This window comes from Aptenodytes forsteri, unplaced genomic scaffold (assembly GCF_000699145.1).
Source record: "Aptenodytes forsteri isolate BGI_AS27 unplaced genomic scaffold, ASM69914v1 Scaffold70, whole genome shotgun sequence".
In the NCBI taxonomy this organism is placed as follows: Eukaryota; Metazoa; Chordata; class Aves; order Sphenisciformes; family Spheniscidae; genus Aptenodytes; species Aptenodytes forsteri.
The window spans coordinates 483481-500096 of NW_008795690.1; the positions used below are offsets into that span (position 1 = coordinate 483481).

At 38.4% G+C, this 16616-nt stretch overlaps 1 protein-coding gene across 1 annotated transcript in view; it reads right to left on the minus strand.

Moving 5' to 3' along the window:
* The window catches only part of PEPD (peptidase D), a 143809-nt gene that overhangs the window by 108019 nt on the left and 19174 nt on the right, over positions 1-16616 (minus strand). The window contains exons 5-8 of the mRNA XM_009282865.1: positions 14820-14883; positions 12732-12779; positions 10995-11056; positions 4300-4344 (exon numbers count right to left, since the gene is read on the minus strand). Coding sequence (XP_009281140.1) covers positions 4300-4344; positions 10995-11056; positions 12732-12779; positions 14820-14883 — 219 coding nt within the window. The remainder of the gene's footprint in view (positions 1-4299; positions 4345-10994; positions 11057-12731; positions 12780-14819; positions 14884-16616) is intronic.

Sequence of the window (16616 nt, forward strand, 5' to 3'; positions counted from 1 at the left end):
TCTTTTCATGCATGTCAGTCATCCAACAGAAGAGAGAAGCTTTAATACAAACAAGTATCATTTAAGTCCTGAAATTAAGTTTGCGCATTTTAAGTGGCTGGATACCAAATTTCATGCACAACCTATTTTCCATTAATCAAGTGGTCAAGAGCACACAGAATTCAAGGCAATTATGAGGCTGAAACTTGCATGACTCGACTACATTTTCTTAAACCAGTTCTTTCCTCAAAGATACACAAATGTTTGCTTCTCTATGTGCATTCACCATTCCTGATTATGCCACCAGAAGTATCCATTCCCAGTTATCAGCTCAGTGTTTATCAGCTGTCTTGTTTTGTTGTTTTTAGTACGTGCGTGCAACCTTAATGGCTGCTTTCTGTGACATGCATGGAAAACATCTGGGTACGTCCACTCCTCCTTGTCCTTCTGGAAACATGACATTTACAGACCACCTAGTAAGTATATGCTGCCCATGTAGACAGACTCACAGTCCTGTCTTGTCTTCACTCTTTTTACCTCTGCTGTTACCTTTCCACATTTTATTTATAGAAATTTCTCTACCATAGTTGATATATTTATGCTCTTCTGCAAGCTTTCGCATAAAAACTTGCTAACTGAATTAGCATTAAAGCCAGTAAACACAGTAATGCACGTATGCAAAGAAGTATTACAGTACAATTCTGAAAGACAGTTGCATGAACACCAAACATGGGAGTTCATCTTGAAACAGTTCAAAAAGATGTTAAGAGGTTTACAACATAAATTAAAAAACCTCTGAAAACACAAAAAGCATATGCCCAGCTTTAAGACATTAACATACAGATCATTTTCCCCGAAGAAACAATTATAGCTTTCCATCAAAGCAATGCAAAATACAGAATATATGAAATCTTCCACACATAAATATCAAATCCCATTTTCATTGAGGTTACAGGAAAATACAGTATATACAGGCACAAAACAAGCCATACATTGCTAAATGTATATCTTCTAGCACCACCATGATTATGGCAGACTGACACTGGTATAGCAAAAAGACCATTTAGCTAAGTGCTAGTGTAGAAAAAATTTCCTTTTGATTACTGGGGAGATAATTTGGACAAGTTTGCAGTTTGTCTTCTGTTAGATGACATTTTCTTTTCAGAACAGTGAAATCAATACTTAGCGTATACATTCAGTATCAAATTTGAAATGAGCCCTGAAATTTAAAATGAAAGTGTTTACATATGTTTGAAAACACATTCACTCAATTTAAAAAAAAAAGTGAAAATACCCATCTGCAAACTGCTGAAATCCAATCTAAGGTCAAATTCTTTTATGTTTTATCTTTAAGTTTCATAGCAAGTCAGAAAATCTTGAGATCTTGAAAAAGGATGAGTAAGCAAGGGAGACAACAGATCCTTAATCACAAACGCTTTGCCCCTTATCAGTATTGAACCATTTTCTCTGCATTTTATTAGAAGACTAGAGCTGCCTTTTGTAACTCACAGTTCTCCTGGGCTGGTTCAGAAAGCTCAGCCATTTCACCTCTTGCTGGCAGTTTTGACAGCATGGTATAGATCGGAGTTTTTCTGACAAGTATCATGTAAAACAGAATAGTTCAGAGCTTGCTGAATTTGAAATTATATGCATCCATGCAAGCATATGATTCAAATTAAGCAATTTCCTACCCTAAAATATAACCCCAAAAAAATTCATCTTCCTAAAAGAAAAATATTCTTAATTCTAAAAATGTTATTGCTTTCCAAAGAAAGTTTCTTGGGCAGTAACTTCGACATTCCAAGGAAATTTCTACTTTAGGAAGTTTTAATACACATAGCCTGTCATTCATGTATTGATTCCACCAGACACTTAAATCATAACAACAGTCTTTAACATACTTCTGACTTAAAATGAAAGCCACCAAACTTGATAAAACCTTTTAAACCACTTTTGAATGCAAATCTGAACTTTGGCTTCAGTTAGAATTCCCCTTCCTTGAAAGCCAGGTGGAGGGAAGGTGCGTACCAAGCATCTCTCCCCTGTGAGATCGCAGGGAGACAAAATCAGAATTCTGGGCTGGCACTCACAATTTACAGAAAAGATTCTCTCTACACCAAAATGAACAGCTCCAAGTGCTGCCTTTCTACTGCCTCAATGCTCCATCTATCTCAGTACAACCTCAGGGCACAGACCTCATGTTTGTCCATCCCTGAGCTTCCTGAAGAAGATTTACCCCCCCATTAACCCAAACCACAGAGGAGAAAAGCTTATCAGGTGACACCTTGGTAAGGTGGATGGAACCAGAATGAAAGCTAACTTCGGAACAAGCTTGTAGCCCTTATCCAAAGCCTTCTGCAGCTAAAATTGTCATCTCTCCCTGTAGTGCTGCTGTATCTACAGATCAAAGCTTGGAAGTTAGACCAGGCCCCTTTTCAGGTCCCCTTTCTTGCCCCTTGTCCTTCTCTGGTAACAAGAGTACAAAAAGGCGGGCAAACAAGGAGCACAAAAATGGCACTGTCAGGTTAAAGATGTAGCTCCCTCCTCTGCTCCTTAAACGGTTTGTCAAGTCACTTAGAGAATCCTCCTCTGGCTGCTGGGCACATGATAATGAAGTGTCAGAAGCTGAAAGTTCCCAATGTCTTAAACAACAAAAAAAACCCATGCCCAACACCAAACCAACCAACTAGAACTCAGCAGCAGCCACCTCTGCAGGAAAATAAGATTTTATGAAGACCTTCTAACTTGATTTACCCTTTCTATTATTTTTGTAAGCGATATAACATGGCATCAGGGGCCTCAGAGCATGCGTGAACATTTCTAGATCTTCCCTAACAATATCTGTAATGACAGGAGCTTGACTAATTAAACACTAATGATATTTCTAAAAGAAAACAGGTTTTGCTAAGCTCCTTCTTTAGCAAGTCTTCCTAATTGTGCTTAATTTGTACATCTCTACACATCAATTTCTAAACTCGTGGTCTGTCTACATTAGTCAGGACTCTGCACCTCAAAGGCTGACCAACTCTTAAATTCAGAAATCAATTCTGTAAGATAACTTCTTTGTTTTGGAAAAGGAAGGGTCCAGGTTCTAGAAGGATAGAATAGGCAGGATTTAAAAATTGGTACCCTGAGCAATTTTCTGTGTTACAAAGCACTCACATTCCCCCTTGCACTCATCAGCAGGATTTGCAAGCCATGAGTCCCGCTACTATACATCTCCAGGTCCACCCGTGACTCAGTGACGCAAAAATGTCTAAGCAAAGTTTTCCCGCCTGCCACTTTGCTTTTACAACTTTTTTTACATCATGCCAAGCAATGAAAAATGGCTGTAACAACAGAAATATGACCTATTAAAATTCTACACATTCTGAAATCACATTGATGTTCAAAAAACATCTCCCCAGCTTCCAAGCTGCCAACTAGATGTAGATGAAGACAGCAGAAGATTGTTCTCAGCATATGTGCTAATAATAAACATTAATATGTAGTAGTACGTGATACAATCAGCTACATCAGTGGTAGTTGGAGTATACACTTTCCTGTTTGTATTTTAAGATTCTGAGCTTATCTGTCTTAACTAAGGATTTGCTTCGTCATTTCTAGATTAAGACACTGAAAAAGCTTAGATAAAAACCTAATTCATTAACAAAAATCCACTATGTTGTTTCTTCAGTTAATTTCCTAAATGGAAAACTATAAAGCCCTAGTTATGGAGCAATCCTGAGGACAAAGTGAGCAATGCTGACCAAAAGAGGAAAACTGGTAAAATGCAGTAGCTTTGCAAGCTGCTAATACACTTAGTCACACTCTCTAATTTTGTCTATTCTAGATAGGCTACAGCAGAATTCCCCTAGAATTACAAAGTATAGTTACATGAATAATAATTCAACAAAATTAATGCTGTTAAAATAAATCCTAGAGAAGTAATAACACCTTATTAAATATTACCTGTTCAGAAGCAATTTTCATCTACCTTTGATTTTCGTTGCTAGAATACGAATTATCCTCAGTTCTTTTCCTATTCATACAAATTCACATTTACACAAATGTGACTTATCTCCAAATACATTCTATAAAAATGTATATCCAGACACAAGGCTTAAGAAATGTTACATAAATTCTTGACTTTTCAATGCTGTTACGTAGCCCTGTTTTTACTTTTGCACATTATTTCCACCCCACAACACGAAATCAGCTTAAAATCAAAACTCATATAGTAAACTAGGAGGCTTCTGCTGAGAGAATCTCTCTGAAGCAATGGTACAGAATATAAGCACATTCAACAGTACTCAAAAAGAAAGATTTTCTGCTACTCACCATTCTGCAATTTCAGGATGAAGGATTTTGTTGTTCACATTAAATCTATTAAAAAAACCCAAAAAAATACGAACGTTAAAAACCAGCCAAACAAAACACACAATAGCAGAGACTGCATATTTACTTGTGGTTTTTTTTTAATGTGTCTTCTCTGAGGATGTGAAAACCTGCAAAGGCAAATATTGTATTAGAATTCAGTAGAGATTCAGTATAGACCCAGTGAGAAGAATGCACACACTCATATTCACTGTGCAGATATTTCATTTTTAAATACGAGACTAAGTCAGATATGTAATTTTAAGAATGTGCAGAAACCAGAGTAACAGTATGTTCAAGACACATTTAAAAAACTTCTTTTGACAAATATAAAATGTTATCAATTCACTGCTATGAGTGTGGGTTGGACCAGATCGACCTCCAGAGGTCCCTTCCAACCAAAATTGTTCTGTGATTTTAACTTTGCTCCTCAAATACCCTTCAATGAAATTAAGCACAGTGAATTGCTAATTTCATCCTTTTTTTTACACCTTCCGATTTTTGTGTGCACAGAATGTGGCATGTGATAAACAAGCTTGCTCAGAGGACTGTGAAAAGGAAAACAACCTCTCCTTGTCTTTTCCGATCTAGAGAAGAGGCAAAGCAAAAGCTTCCATCTCACCTTGGCCTCAAACACTTAACTATTTTTCTATTTATTTTCTACATTAGCAATTCATGTATTCTTGGAACTATTTTCAGGCTTTCTAAACAATAACATCACAGTGGCCAACAGAGTAAGAAACTGAGTAATTAAGTGGAACATAAATGGATTTTCAAGCATTGTTCAAGGGTTTTTTTGCTTACAGTTTAAATGCCTAAGGAGTGTTCTGCATCAAATATATTTTTGTCTGACTCGGGACTGCTGGCTCTTCAGTTAGGGCATTTAAGAGAATTAAAATGCTCCAACGCTCCCAACAGATCTTCAGAAGAATACTGTAAGGCAACAATTCATTTTCCTACATTTTTGAAGGAAAAATTAAATCTATTCCAGGTTATTAACTATTCTTTATACCTCAGAAGGGACAAACTAAAGCACAAATCCAATTAAAACAATTCTTTGGAAGTCAATTCTGATTGTACCAGGGTCTTCCTGCATCCTCAGATAGCAGAAAAAAACCCCTATGCCTCTCTTTTTCAAGAACATATGCTCATAAACTTATAAAATCCTAACAAGGCAAAAGTTAATAGCTTTGTGTTCCTACTCCAAGATAGAAAACAACAACTTATCACAACATTCAACAAGGACAAGCTGCACAGTATTCAGTATTATGGGTATTAATTAGAAACCACTGGAAAAGCAACAATACAAAAAGCCACAAGTCACAGAATACTGCATCATTATAAAATAAAATTGATACTTGGAAACAAGAAAGTCTTGTAAAACCAGAGAAAAAGGGCACTTTTTCAATTTCATCATCACCATCCCAACAACTATTACCTATGTAGGCCAATGCAGACATAATTCTGGAATGGAAGAGCCAGTTAAACACAAATTTATACAGAAGAAAATATACGAATGATATAGTAAAATCAGTCTATAAAAATTCTAAAAAACTAAAAGCCTGAGCTCCCTATTTGGCTGGAAAGCATACCAACAGACACCACCACAGAAAACCAAGACACAGAAGAATTAAGCTGCAGCTGTAACAACAAATACAAGAACTTTCAATAATTGTCGTCAGTATATCAGACAGAAAACACATCAATGAAGGCAAGTGTAAGGAGGCACGGCAGCACTACAGAAAGCTCCAACAGCAGCTCTATGCAAGTAAGACAACTATAAACTATGGTTATCATGAAGTAACAAAAGAAAATAAAGGGCAAGGAAGGGCAGGTACAGAAGGCAAAAAAAAAGGGGGGGTGAAATTGTACACTGGCATAGGCTTATAATAGTTCAAATAATGCTCTTTTAGAAAAGAAATCTCAGCTGAGAGGTGTACCATCTCTGTTGCAGTCCCTGGTTTTTACCTATCCTGGCCCAAAAAGCTCTGCCTGAACTGTCTTTGTGCTGCCAGAAATGCAAGTTTTACTTACTGGCTGGGACCACCTACTATGTGGCAGCTTCTTAAAATTCTAGTTGCTGTCAACTGGGGAAGCTAATTAGATACACAGAAAGGCAGTAGGATTAAAGCAAGGGGGTGCTGGGGGGTGGAGAAGAGGCAGGAGGTCATCAGCAGAACGACAGTTTTATCTCTCACCTGAAAGACAGATTTTCTGATATAATGTCAAGTATAAAACAAGATCTTATTCCTCCAGGACACAGCATCAATTCAAATTTGGAAGAGAATCCGATCTATTGTACATAGCTTTTTCAAGGAAGCCAACAATTAAGGATTGAACCGTCTCAACTCCACTTAGCTTGTGACAGCTGTGGGTCCTGTGCGAGTGGCCACAAGGCTACCTGTTTACAACTGCTAGACTTCTAAAGCTAATGACTCAAATTATGCTTCACTTTAGTTACCAACAAGGCAGTTAAACAAACCACATCCTAAAAGTTACCGGTTAAATAACAAGCTCAAGGGGAAGAGCTTGTCATCACTAACAGGAGAACATAAATAGCGTTCAAAAATAATTCACATATTTGTGCACAAAGTCCTACATAAAATAACCCTACCTTGTCCATCCAGCAAAGTTTTTATCCTGCTAGACAATAAACAACGTACTCTTAAAAACCATGTACTGCCCTAATGTTAAGAGGATCACATAGAGCAATCCAATTCTACATTTTCCTGCAATTTGCAAATTGACAATACTTAGATGATGAGATACGTTGTCTTGGGGAAGAAAACAAATTGGTATTTTGCTACACTTGCAATCTGTAACATGTTAACACTCCCATTTAATCAACAGAACTAAGAAATACTACACTGAAAGGCATGTCCAAATTGATTTCATACTCAGTTGTCCTTTAACATGCAAGACAATTTCATTAGTTTAAAAAAAAAGCTAGAAATCTACACCTCCTGTATAGTAACACTGTATAATGAGACCCTTTTTTCTCAGTTTAATGAATACACTTTGTGTGTATATGGTGATAAAAATCTAAAACATACTCATACACAGTGTTAGAATTTTCTACTCTTCTTCAACATGGACAGTCTTTCCCCTAATGATTGACTTCGCTACACAATAGGGAAGAGGCCATTTAGATGGTCTTCACTGTCATACCGAACAAGTGCAGTTCTGAGGCAAAGGAATTCACTGAAAAACTTTAAACATTAGGTACAATTGCTTAAACTATCATTTACATCAATCAATTCTGAGGATGAAAAAAAGCCCCCAAAACAGCCAGCAAAGATTCATTCAACAGTGTTTTAAAGTATGTGGCACATTACTGTTTATCCATACAGGTTCAAAATCCATTTTCTGTATGGTGAATCACATCATCTCAAAGCATTTTTACAAGTGCTACATAACCGCTACATGATTAGATTTAAAAAATTCCTGCACATTTTCCAGTCTGAAAAATGGATCCATGAATTAGAAAAAAAAAAAACGGAACTAGCCTTTATTAGCAAACAGAAATACATATTTCTAGAAAACAATGCATTAGAACTGCTTTAGAAACCTGCCTTCTGCACTGAAGCCATCTGAAGCAAGTGAGAGCAAGTCATTTCTGTAGGATTCGTAACAGCTGTAAACAAAGCTGACTTGAGGGGAGTTAGCAGGAACAACATTAGTAAATGGTCCAGGTCTCCTAAGTCCCTGTCCCAGACTGCTCCCTCCACTGAACCACGGTACTACCCACCGCTGATCAGGGAGACTTCCCAAGTACAGCCGTTCCCCATTTTTACAGATTGCAGCAATATACAAGCTTTTTTTAGTACAACATACTTTGCTATATGAGAGAGCTATAAGTAAACTAATGGAAACTATGATATGATTCACTATTATGGGCTCTATTATCAGCATAAAATCAAGTTTGATCATTGCTAGCAGGACAAAAATAACTTAGGGGTGATCTTCAGGGTGAGCATAGAAATAACCCATGACCACAGTAGTCATTTTATCTCAAATTACTATTTATTACAGTGGAAAAATTAATCAAATAGTTTAGGTAATTATGTTCCAGAAGTAGTTCAAAAGGTTCAAAAAGTAAGGCAGGGAAGCAACATCATTAGGGCAAGAAAAAGGCAGCTTCTGACAGGAGCAGATGAACAGCCTGCAAAGAGAGCAAGATTCAGCTTTTTCAGGAAATGATACATTATTTCTATTATTATCCACCGCAAAAAAAACAAACCAAACCAAAAAAAAAACCACCACACACCAGGGCACAGTCAGTCTAGGAGAAAAAAGACAAACGGGAGCAGGAAGAACACAAAAGGGCCCTAGCGAGCAAATACATCTTGGCCAGGTAGCCAGAAAATGGAAACAAACAAGAACCCAGGAATAAAATACAGCATCATAGCTAGGGCAGTGCCCGGCCGAGCGGAGGACAGAGACAGCTGACAAGGCGCAGTCATGGGCAGACGGGAGGGAGGGCGGTTTGAAAGAACACATTGCTTGGTACAAACTCTGTGGTTTTAGTCCTCTTGGAAAAAATCAAGACATTTGAAATATATGTGTTTCTACGAAGGAAACATTTGATACAGGAGAGGTGGAGAAGCAGGAAAGCAGGAACTCTGAAATTGGTTTGGGTCTGTGTCGAAAATAAATATAAAATGGGCTGATTTATATGCAGTTACGAAAATCTGAGGAGAGCAGAGTTTAAAAGGAAGCTCCCCCCTCCTCCACACCCTCAATTAGCAGTGTTCACTCTCTAACTTGGCACGCAGACCAAGAACGCTCTCACGACAGACGTGACAGCCCCGGAGAAGACAGAAGCAGGAGTTCGGGAGATCAAGGGAAGGCTGGAGTGACAAGTGGTTTGAGGGCACAGTATCTGTCAGAAGAGGGGAGTGGATCTTCAGCACATCCAACAAAATCAATGTGTGCTCTTCCATACCACGAGCATGGGACGGGAAGACACCAACCAGATCTGTCAAAGGCAGCAAAATGAACAACTTGGTGCCTAGGAGTGGACAGGGATGAGCATATCCCAGGTCTTAAAAGAGAACTATCTGCTAAACAGCTGGAAATCGCCCCTGAAGAATGAAGAAGCACTCTTCCCGGAGCACACTGACAGCATGTTTACCGCAAACTGGGAAGCCAGCGATAAAATATCATTAATCCCTTTAAGTGTTACAGAAGACATGCTATTAATATCTCAAATCAAGTGCTAAATGGAGTGGCTTCCTACCTTAATGTTGACTAGTAGTAGAATGTGGTACTAATTAAACTCTAGTGTTTAGTGAAATTCTGGGGAAAAAAAGGGCTTTTTGGTACTTCAAACAGACCTTTGTACATCATTCCCATAACGAATTACTGCTGGAGTTAATAACTGTTTATATTTCATGTGGAGGTGTCTCAGATAAAACTGGAGGTATTGCTCCACACAGACTTTGGAGTCTGCCTGTACCTGCAGAGCGTAAGGTAACTGAGTATCTACTTGGTCAAAGCAACTGAACATCATACTGCTGTAACAGCAGAGAGGACACCAAATATTCATTAGAACAGTTTGCTTGTATTCTGGAATAGTTTATATTTAATTGACTGGACAGCAAAAGATGTCTAAATGTCTGCTACGTTGGTCCCCAATATCCCTGACAGAATCATTAAGTTTCCATTTAGGTTGTAGAGGGGAGAACAAAGTAATTATGGAATCAGATTCCAGATTTCAGTTCACATGACAGAGAAAAGATGATCCCAGCAGAAAGCATGCTGTCGGACTACACAAATGAGTGCCCAGACTTGCAGCAAATTCTGTGCATTATGATCACCACTGAATAGTTAATATGCTGTCGACAGAGGTGGATGGAGAAAAATACAGCAGGGTGACTGGGAGTCAAAGGCCATCTACTCAACATCTCAGTATGAGTGTTTAACAGGCTTTTTAATGGGAGGCTTTGTTTCTTTTTTGCTGTACACTTGAGCTAAAATGGAAAATGATCTCATTTTAGGATATTGTAACAGAATAGACAGTTGTATTTCATTCAAAATTGAGGCCATCATCCTCACATCCCAGAGCAGGCTGTGATGTAGTTTTATTTACTACCTTTTCAAAATACTGCATGCAGGAGGACATTTTCACCCCACTAGTAGCCAAACTTCATAAAAAGACAATATCAAGGGACACTAAAAGATCACATCTAGCCAGAAAGGTGATCTTTTATTTTACACCTGTAATGCAACATCTTTTCAGAAGATTGTGCATACCAGGATCCCTAATATCTACCTTAATTCCATACAAGGAAGTCACTAAAAGAAAGACACTATGCTTAAAGATTCATTTTTCTGAACCTGAAAACCAAATATTCCAATCCCAAAAGTGGAAATGGAGGTAAGGGGATGGGTCAGTTTGGTTTTAGATACTTAAAGCAAACACAGAGAAAGAGAAACATTGAATGACCTTAGATGCAAAAGAGATTTCCAAAAATAATCACCACTGTATTTCAAGTCATAGAAACATGTCAAACTTTTTTTTACCAAAGAAATACCGATACATTTGATCTGCCATTCAACATCCTGTCATTAGGAAAAAACATCATTTAATGTGAAATACAAAATTAATTCAACATAACCATACAACAATTAATGTATAAAAAAGCCTTGTCACTTACTGGCTGATTCCCTCAAACGAAGCTTCTTTGGAGACATTTCCGCTGTCAGTATTAACACCACGCTGGGAGGGAAAAGATTAAAGGACCATGATTCTGAGCCAAACACAAGTATTTAAAATTTAAATCACAGGGAGAACCTGACTGCAGTAAGTCTTTAGGAAAACTTATACGTAAGTTTACCTGAATCACTATAAATAAAAAAACCCAGACTGTTTGTTCAAATGCAGACCAATATAAGAAATTATTTGTTTCATAAGAGACCAGCGTAGAACTCAGGTGAGTATGTGGTGCTTAGGAAAATGGCAAGCTTTGATTTCTAATTCCCTTATGTCTTGGGACGGAGCTAGGAGACCTATACAATAATAAAGGGCAAGGGAATAACAAATGGGCAAGGTTTCTTCTAAATTAAGTATTTAAAAATAAACTATTACGCACTGCCTTGGCAATGCTTACTATTTAAACTTGCATGCCGCTCCCCTAGAGCTTTCCATTCAAGCAATTAGCATAAGCAAGAGTATTTTGGCTGCTACACAGCAGATGAACACTTCTGACATGTGCCTGGGAAACCCTGTGGAGCAGTGTTACAATTCTGTGTCTGGAATAAGACCACAGGAGGAGAGGACCAAGTTTCCATTCAGCCAGCAGAAAGAGAAGTGCTCTTTTCTTCTCTGTATACTCCTTCATGGCAGTGGGAGGAATGTGAAAGCATCACAGCTCCATCCTCTCAGCCAGGAATTAGGTGAAAATTCCCAATTACAACAGGATGCTCACAGAGTGACAACTAATCAACAACTTGATGTGTAGAAATGAACGGTAAGAAGCACAAGATGGTCAAATATTCCCTTTCCCACTCATCTCTCTTAAAGAACATGAAAAAAGCTATAGGGTCATCTTTTATATGTGTATGTATACAAATATAAGTGGAAGAAAGACTGAAAACTATTTAGGGCCTCTGTTCTTAATGGATAAAGAAATCGGATCTCATGTTATGTGACTGCTTAAGGAGGGATATTTTGTAAGACTTCTGTCTGGCAACTATCATGGGAAAACAAGAAATCCAGGAGCTGCCACTGCATTTGCCGTAAAGGAAAGCTCAGAGTCAGCAAATCATTTCTTATATAGATTGGAGACGAGAAATCAGATATTCTTAATAGTGAGAGGTTTACAAAACATCTGTCAAGGAAAGAAGCTGGGGAAGAGGTAATGGGGAATAAGAAACTTGCAGGCTTTACATCCATTCATTCATCCTTCTTCCAGAGAAATAAGCAAGCACCATTCAAAATACTTGGCAGGTGTGTGGTATCACTCCCTCCTCCCAGAAGTTGTTCTTACCAACCCACTCAATGCAGAAAAAGTATTCCCTGAATCCTTGCGGGATTCCCACAGAAAGGCCCAAACATGCTCATGACATGACCAGAGCAGTAAAAGAGAAAAATGGAGTTTGGAGTCACCGTACATAGCCTGGAGGATAGCATGGTCGACGTTAGATAGGCTTGTCATGTTTTACCAGAAAACAGATAAAACTTTTGGGAGAGAGAATATGAACTGGAAGGCCAGAGGTTACAAATCTTGAGATCATGGACAAGCCAGAAGACTAGATGACTATACACAGATAGCTTCAAATTTGGCAAAGATGGGGAGGAAAAGATAGGGAATGACAGTGCAAAGAAATACTGAATAAAGTGATCTCCTTATTGAAGAAAATGGGTAGTGATTCTTCAGAATAATATGACTCACCAAAGTAAGGAGCACAGCAGGTTTCTTCGAAGCCAAGACACTGGATATCTAAAAAGAAGTTTTAGATTGCTATTATTTTTCTTTTTTTCTTCCTTATAATCACATTGATACCAATTTCATCAACATTTGCTGTACACAAAGTAAACGAGCTGCAAAGACAAAAAATGCTCCTCTGATACCTTTCCGATATTGTAGCATTACCTGACACTTGCAGGTCAGTAGATCACAAAATATTTAGACAGAAACGTAGTGCTTAAGTTGGTGGTGTCCTTTAAAGACATAAATACCAACTATAACTTAAGATTAAGTATATTGTCATCATTTGGAAGACAGAGGAAGTATGAGTCAAAAAGCTGTAATGTCACACAGAAATAAGGAATAACAGGGTACTCTCTATCCTCAACACACTACTGCATATAAAACACACATATGTTTTATTAACACATTATTATGTTACAATGTGCTAAATACTTAGTAATGAATGTTTACTGTTATTCTCACTGGGTCATCTTTTATTGACTAATACTTCTATTAGGCTCCTTCAGTATCTTTCAAACATTTACAGACTGAGAACAAAATCATTGGGCTTGCAGAGAACTGGGCTTTCAGAGCAGCTGCAGAAAGGTGGGCACTGAATTACACATTCCTTGAGGCAAGGAACAGATGACATAATTCCATGGAGCACAGTTCTACCAACTTTAAACGAGCTTAATAGCACATTAATAACATTAACAAAAGAAAGCATATGGCAGTGAGGTATAAAAATACAAATTCCACTTTTTTTTTTTTTCTCCCCATGAAATATCAGGATTACATACTCACACAGGTTGGTCATTTGTTGACATAAAACTATCCTGTAAATAAGGCCCACAGTGTCCTGATGGTGGAAAACCAATTCCTTGGCAAAAGTTATAGACAGAACCTTTGAAAGCTGAACAGTTTTGTTGCAAGCTTCAACAGCTTCTACCTACAGGTAGGAAACAGCTTTTATGTTGGGACAATTTACTGGTCCACATAAAGAGCTCTTTTTCCCATCAATGAATTTTTTAAGCAGTAAGAAAGCAGAGAATAGAACTGCAATAAAGGCATTTGCTGATGGAAAGTGATCCAAAACAACTAAGGTGACCTAAAATAAATGTGATTTTTAAACATCAAACATGTATTTTCCACTAGCAATTTTCACCATGTGACAGATGAGCATTGGAGCGCCTGCACTCTACACAACTCCAACTCACACACGTCAAAAAGCAACCTCTCCACAGCTTCCTCCACCCCTAGCTACTGAAACACAGGATCAAACTTCTCTTCGTAGCTGGACTCATTATGAAAATTAAATGAAACATCCTCACAGCTGATGAGAGCAAAATTTTTGGTCTAGTGAGTCAGAGTTAGTGCTCTGCAGAGACAGAAGTATCAGAGTCTTCCTTTTCAAGCTGCTCTCCATGAAAATTACCCACAGAGCTTGGCAAGAATACTGCCCTCACCCTGCTGAGCCTTCCTACCAAAGAAAAGAGAACTGGCCAGGTGCATAAGTATACAAACATCTGCTCAGAAACGAAATGAGAAACCTAACTAAGCAAGTCACACTTGCATTTAAAAATATGACTATATTTACTTATTCAAATATTAGAATGATTCAACATAAACTAAGAGTAAGGCAGGCAGCCTTTCCACACAGCTCCTTGGAGGCATAAAATAAATGTAAGCTCCCAAATCAGAGCTAGGACATGCAACCTCCCTGACAGCAATCTCTCAAATCTCCAAGGCATTGCAAAAAATGTATTTAGCAACGTTTCTGTCGGATAAAGACACAGACTGACAGGTCTCATGATGCACAGAACATGTTTATGAGACTGTCTTTGGACTAAGACCTTAATGTTCAGCTCAAAATGGCAGACTTTTAAAAAGAAAATTAAAAAAATTACAAGTGCTTTATAAGAATGAAGGATGCTTTCCAGTAACTGGGGGGGAAAAAAGGTCCCACCAAGTCAGGAGACATCCAGTAAGCAGAGGACTAAAATTAAGCGAAGTCATTGCCACATACTGATTTTGTATCCACAGAAAAATATTCACAGACAGACAACTCACCTCGTTCACATAGTGGACTTCATCCACAGCGTATTTTTTCTTGAAGAATTCAGGGGGATGAATCCTTTGGAAACAAAAGAAACATTTGGTTTTAGCTTTACTGTTATATTTAATAGGCCACAGACAAAGAAATAATGTCCTCTACTATCACAACAATAGAATCAGATATGAGGAATGTTTTAATAATCTTATCCTTGACTCCATTTCTCAAAATAGGAGATTACACAGAAAGTTGCCATGGCTACAAAAATCAGTGTGCTTTAATCTAGTCCATGCTTGATACTTAGATTTCATGGTCTCCTCCTGAATTAAAGGGGTTTTTTTCCCCATTCACTCTACACAAGACAGTTTTGGTAAAAATTTTTGCCAGCCATTTGTATACAACTTTCCAACTCGCCAGATGTTGGAAGGATGTGGAAACAGCAAAAGACCAGTTTGCCCTGTGTTATATTCAAAGAATGAACAAAACATTCATTTTCTACCCTGGTAGCCCCTCTGATGTGAGCATGAAGTGGACTGAGGGCTATGAAAACATGGGCCCTGCCACCTCTATTCCTCAGGACACCAGAGATCCACTCCTCTAACCCAACAGGATGTGCAACTTTACATGTCCACGTCCAAAATTAAATCACTTCTGCTGTCTTCTCCCCTGATACCCAACCAGAGACTTTTTTCTAAATGCAAGAAGAATGGGGGAGTCCTGTGAAAGACCTACTTGCAGTCAGTTGGCACAGACACCGGTGTGGATCAGCGCTCCAGGGCTCCCCCACCAGCCCCCGTACCAGTGGCTGTACCATTGCTCACATGCTTTCACTTTATGGTAGCAGTCAGTTATTCATGAGACTTTAGTCTCTGATTACAATCTCTACCCCCGCCAAACTGAAATAAATATAATCAGTGTAATTCTGAAAATATCATCTCAAAAGAGAAAACAAAAAAACCCCCACCCACCTTACATCCTTCCACAGAGTAAAGAAAACAGGAGAAAAAAATGTGGTCGGAAGAGCCAGAGTTTGGAGGATCCTGTGCATTTTGCTTCCTGAGAGACAGGAGGAGAGCAAGAGGTGTGTGCAGGACTGAACCTTCAGCTCTTTAAACATTAGACTACAAGAGCACAAGACCAACCGGAAAAAGAATAAATTAGGCTGGAGACCGAAGACGAACTGCAGTGACAAACTGCAGAAGTGGTGGGACAAACAGCCCAGCATGTTTAGGAGGTGCTCCATAACAAAGGCATGTGCTGTAGCTGCCTGCAGTACCACGTGGCTAGAGCTCTGATTTATGTCATTTTTTTCAACCTTGTGCGCTCGTTTTTCATTTTACATTCCTTCATGCTCCAAACACTACTGGGCTAAGACATGAACAACAACATGAAAACGTTTATGGTATTCTCAAGCAGTAAATCACAGATTTTTTTAAATTTATTTATCTGTGAAAGTACTACTCCAAAAGTAACACAAAAACATCTCATTATATGTTCCCTTTTGCAATGCTCCTTTTGTGGACTCTTCCCATCACTGTTGGAGATTTCAAAGCAATTATCATTTATCTTCTCTCCCTGGCTAATTTCACATATAATTAAAAAAAATCACTTGTCCTGGTTTTGGCAGGGATAGAGTTAATTTCCTTCCGAGTAGCTGGTACAGTGCTGTGTTTTGGATTTAGGATGAGAATAATGTTGATAACACACTGATGTTTTAGTTGTTGCTAAGTAGTGCTTACACTAGTCAAGGACTTTCCAGCTTCCCATGCTCTGCCGACTGAGAAGGCTGGAGGTGCACAAGGAGCTGGGAGGGG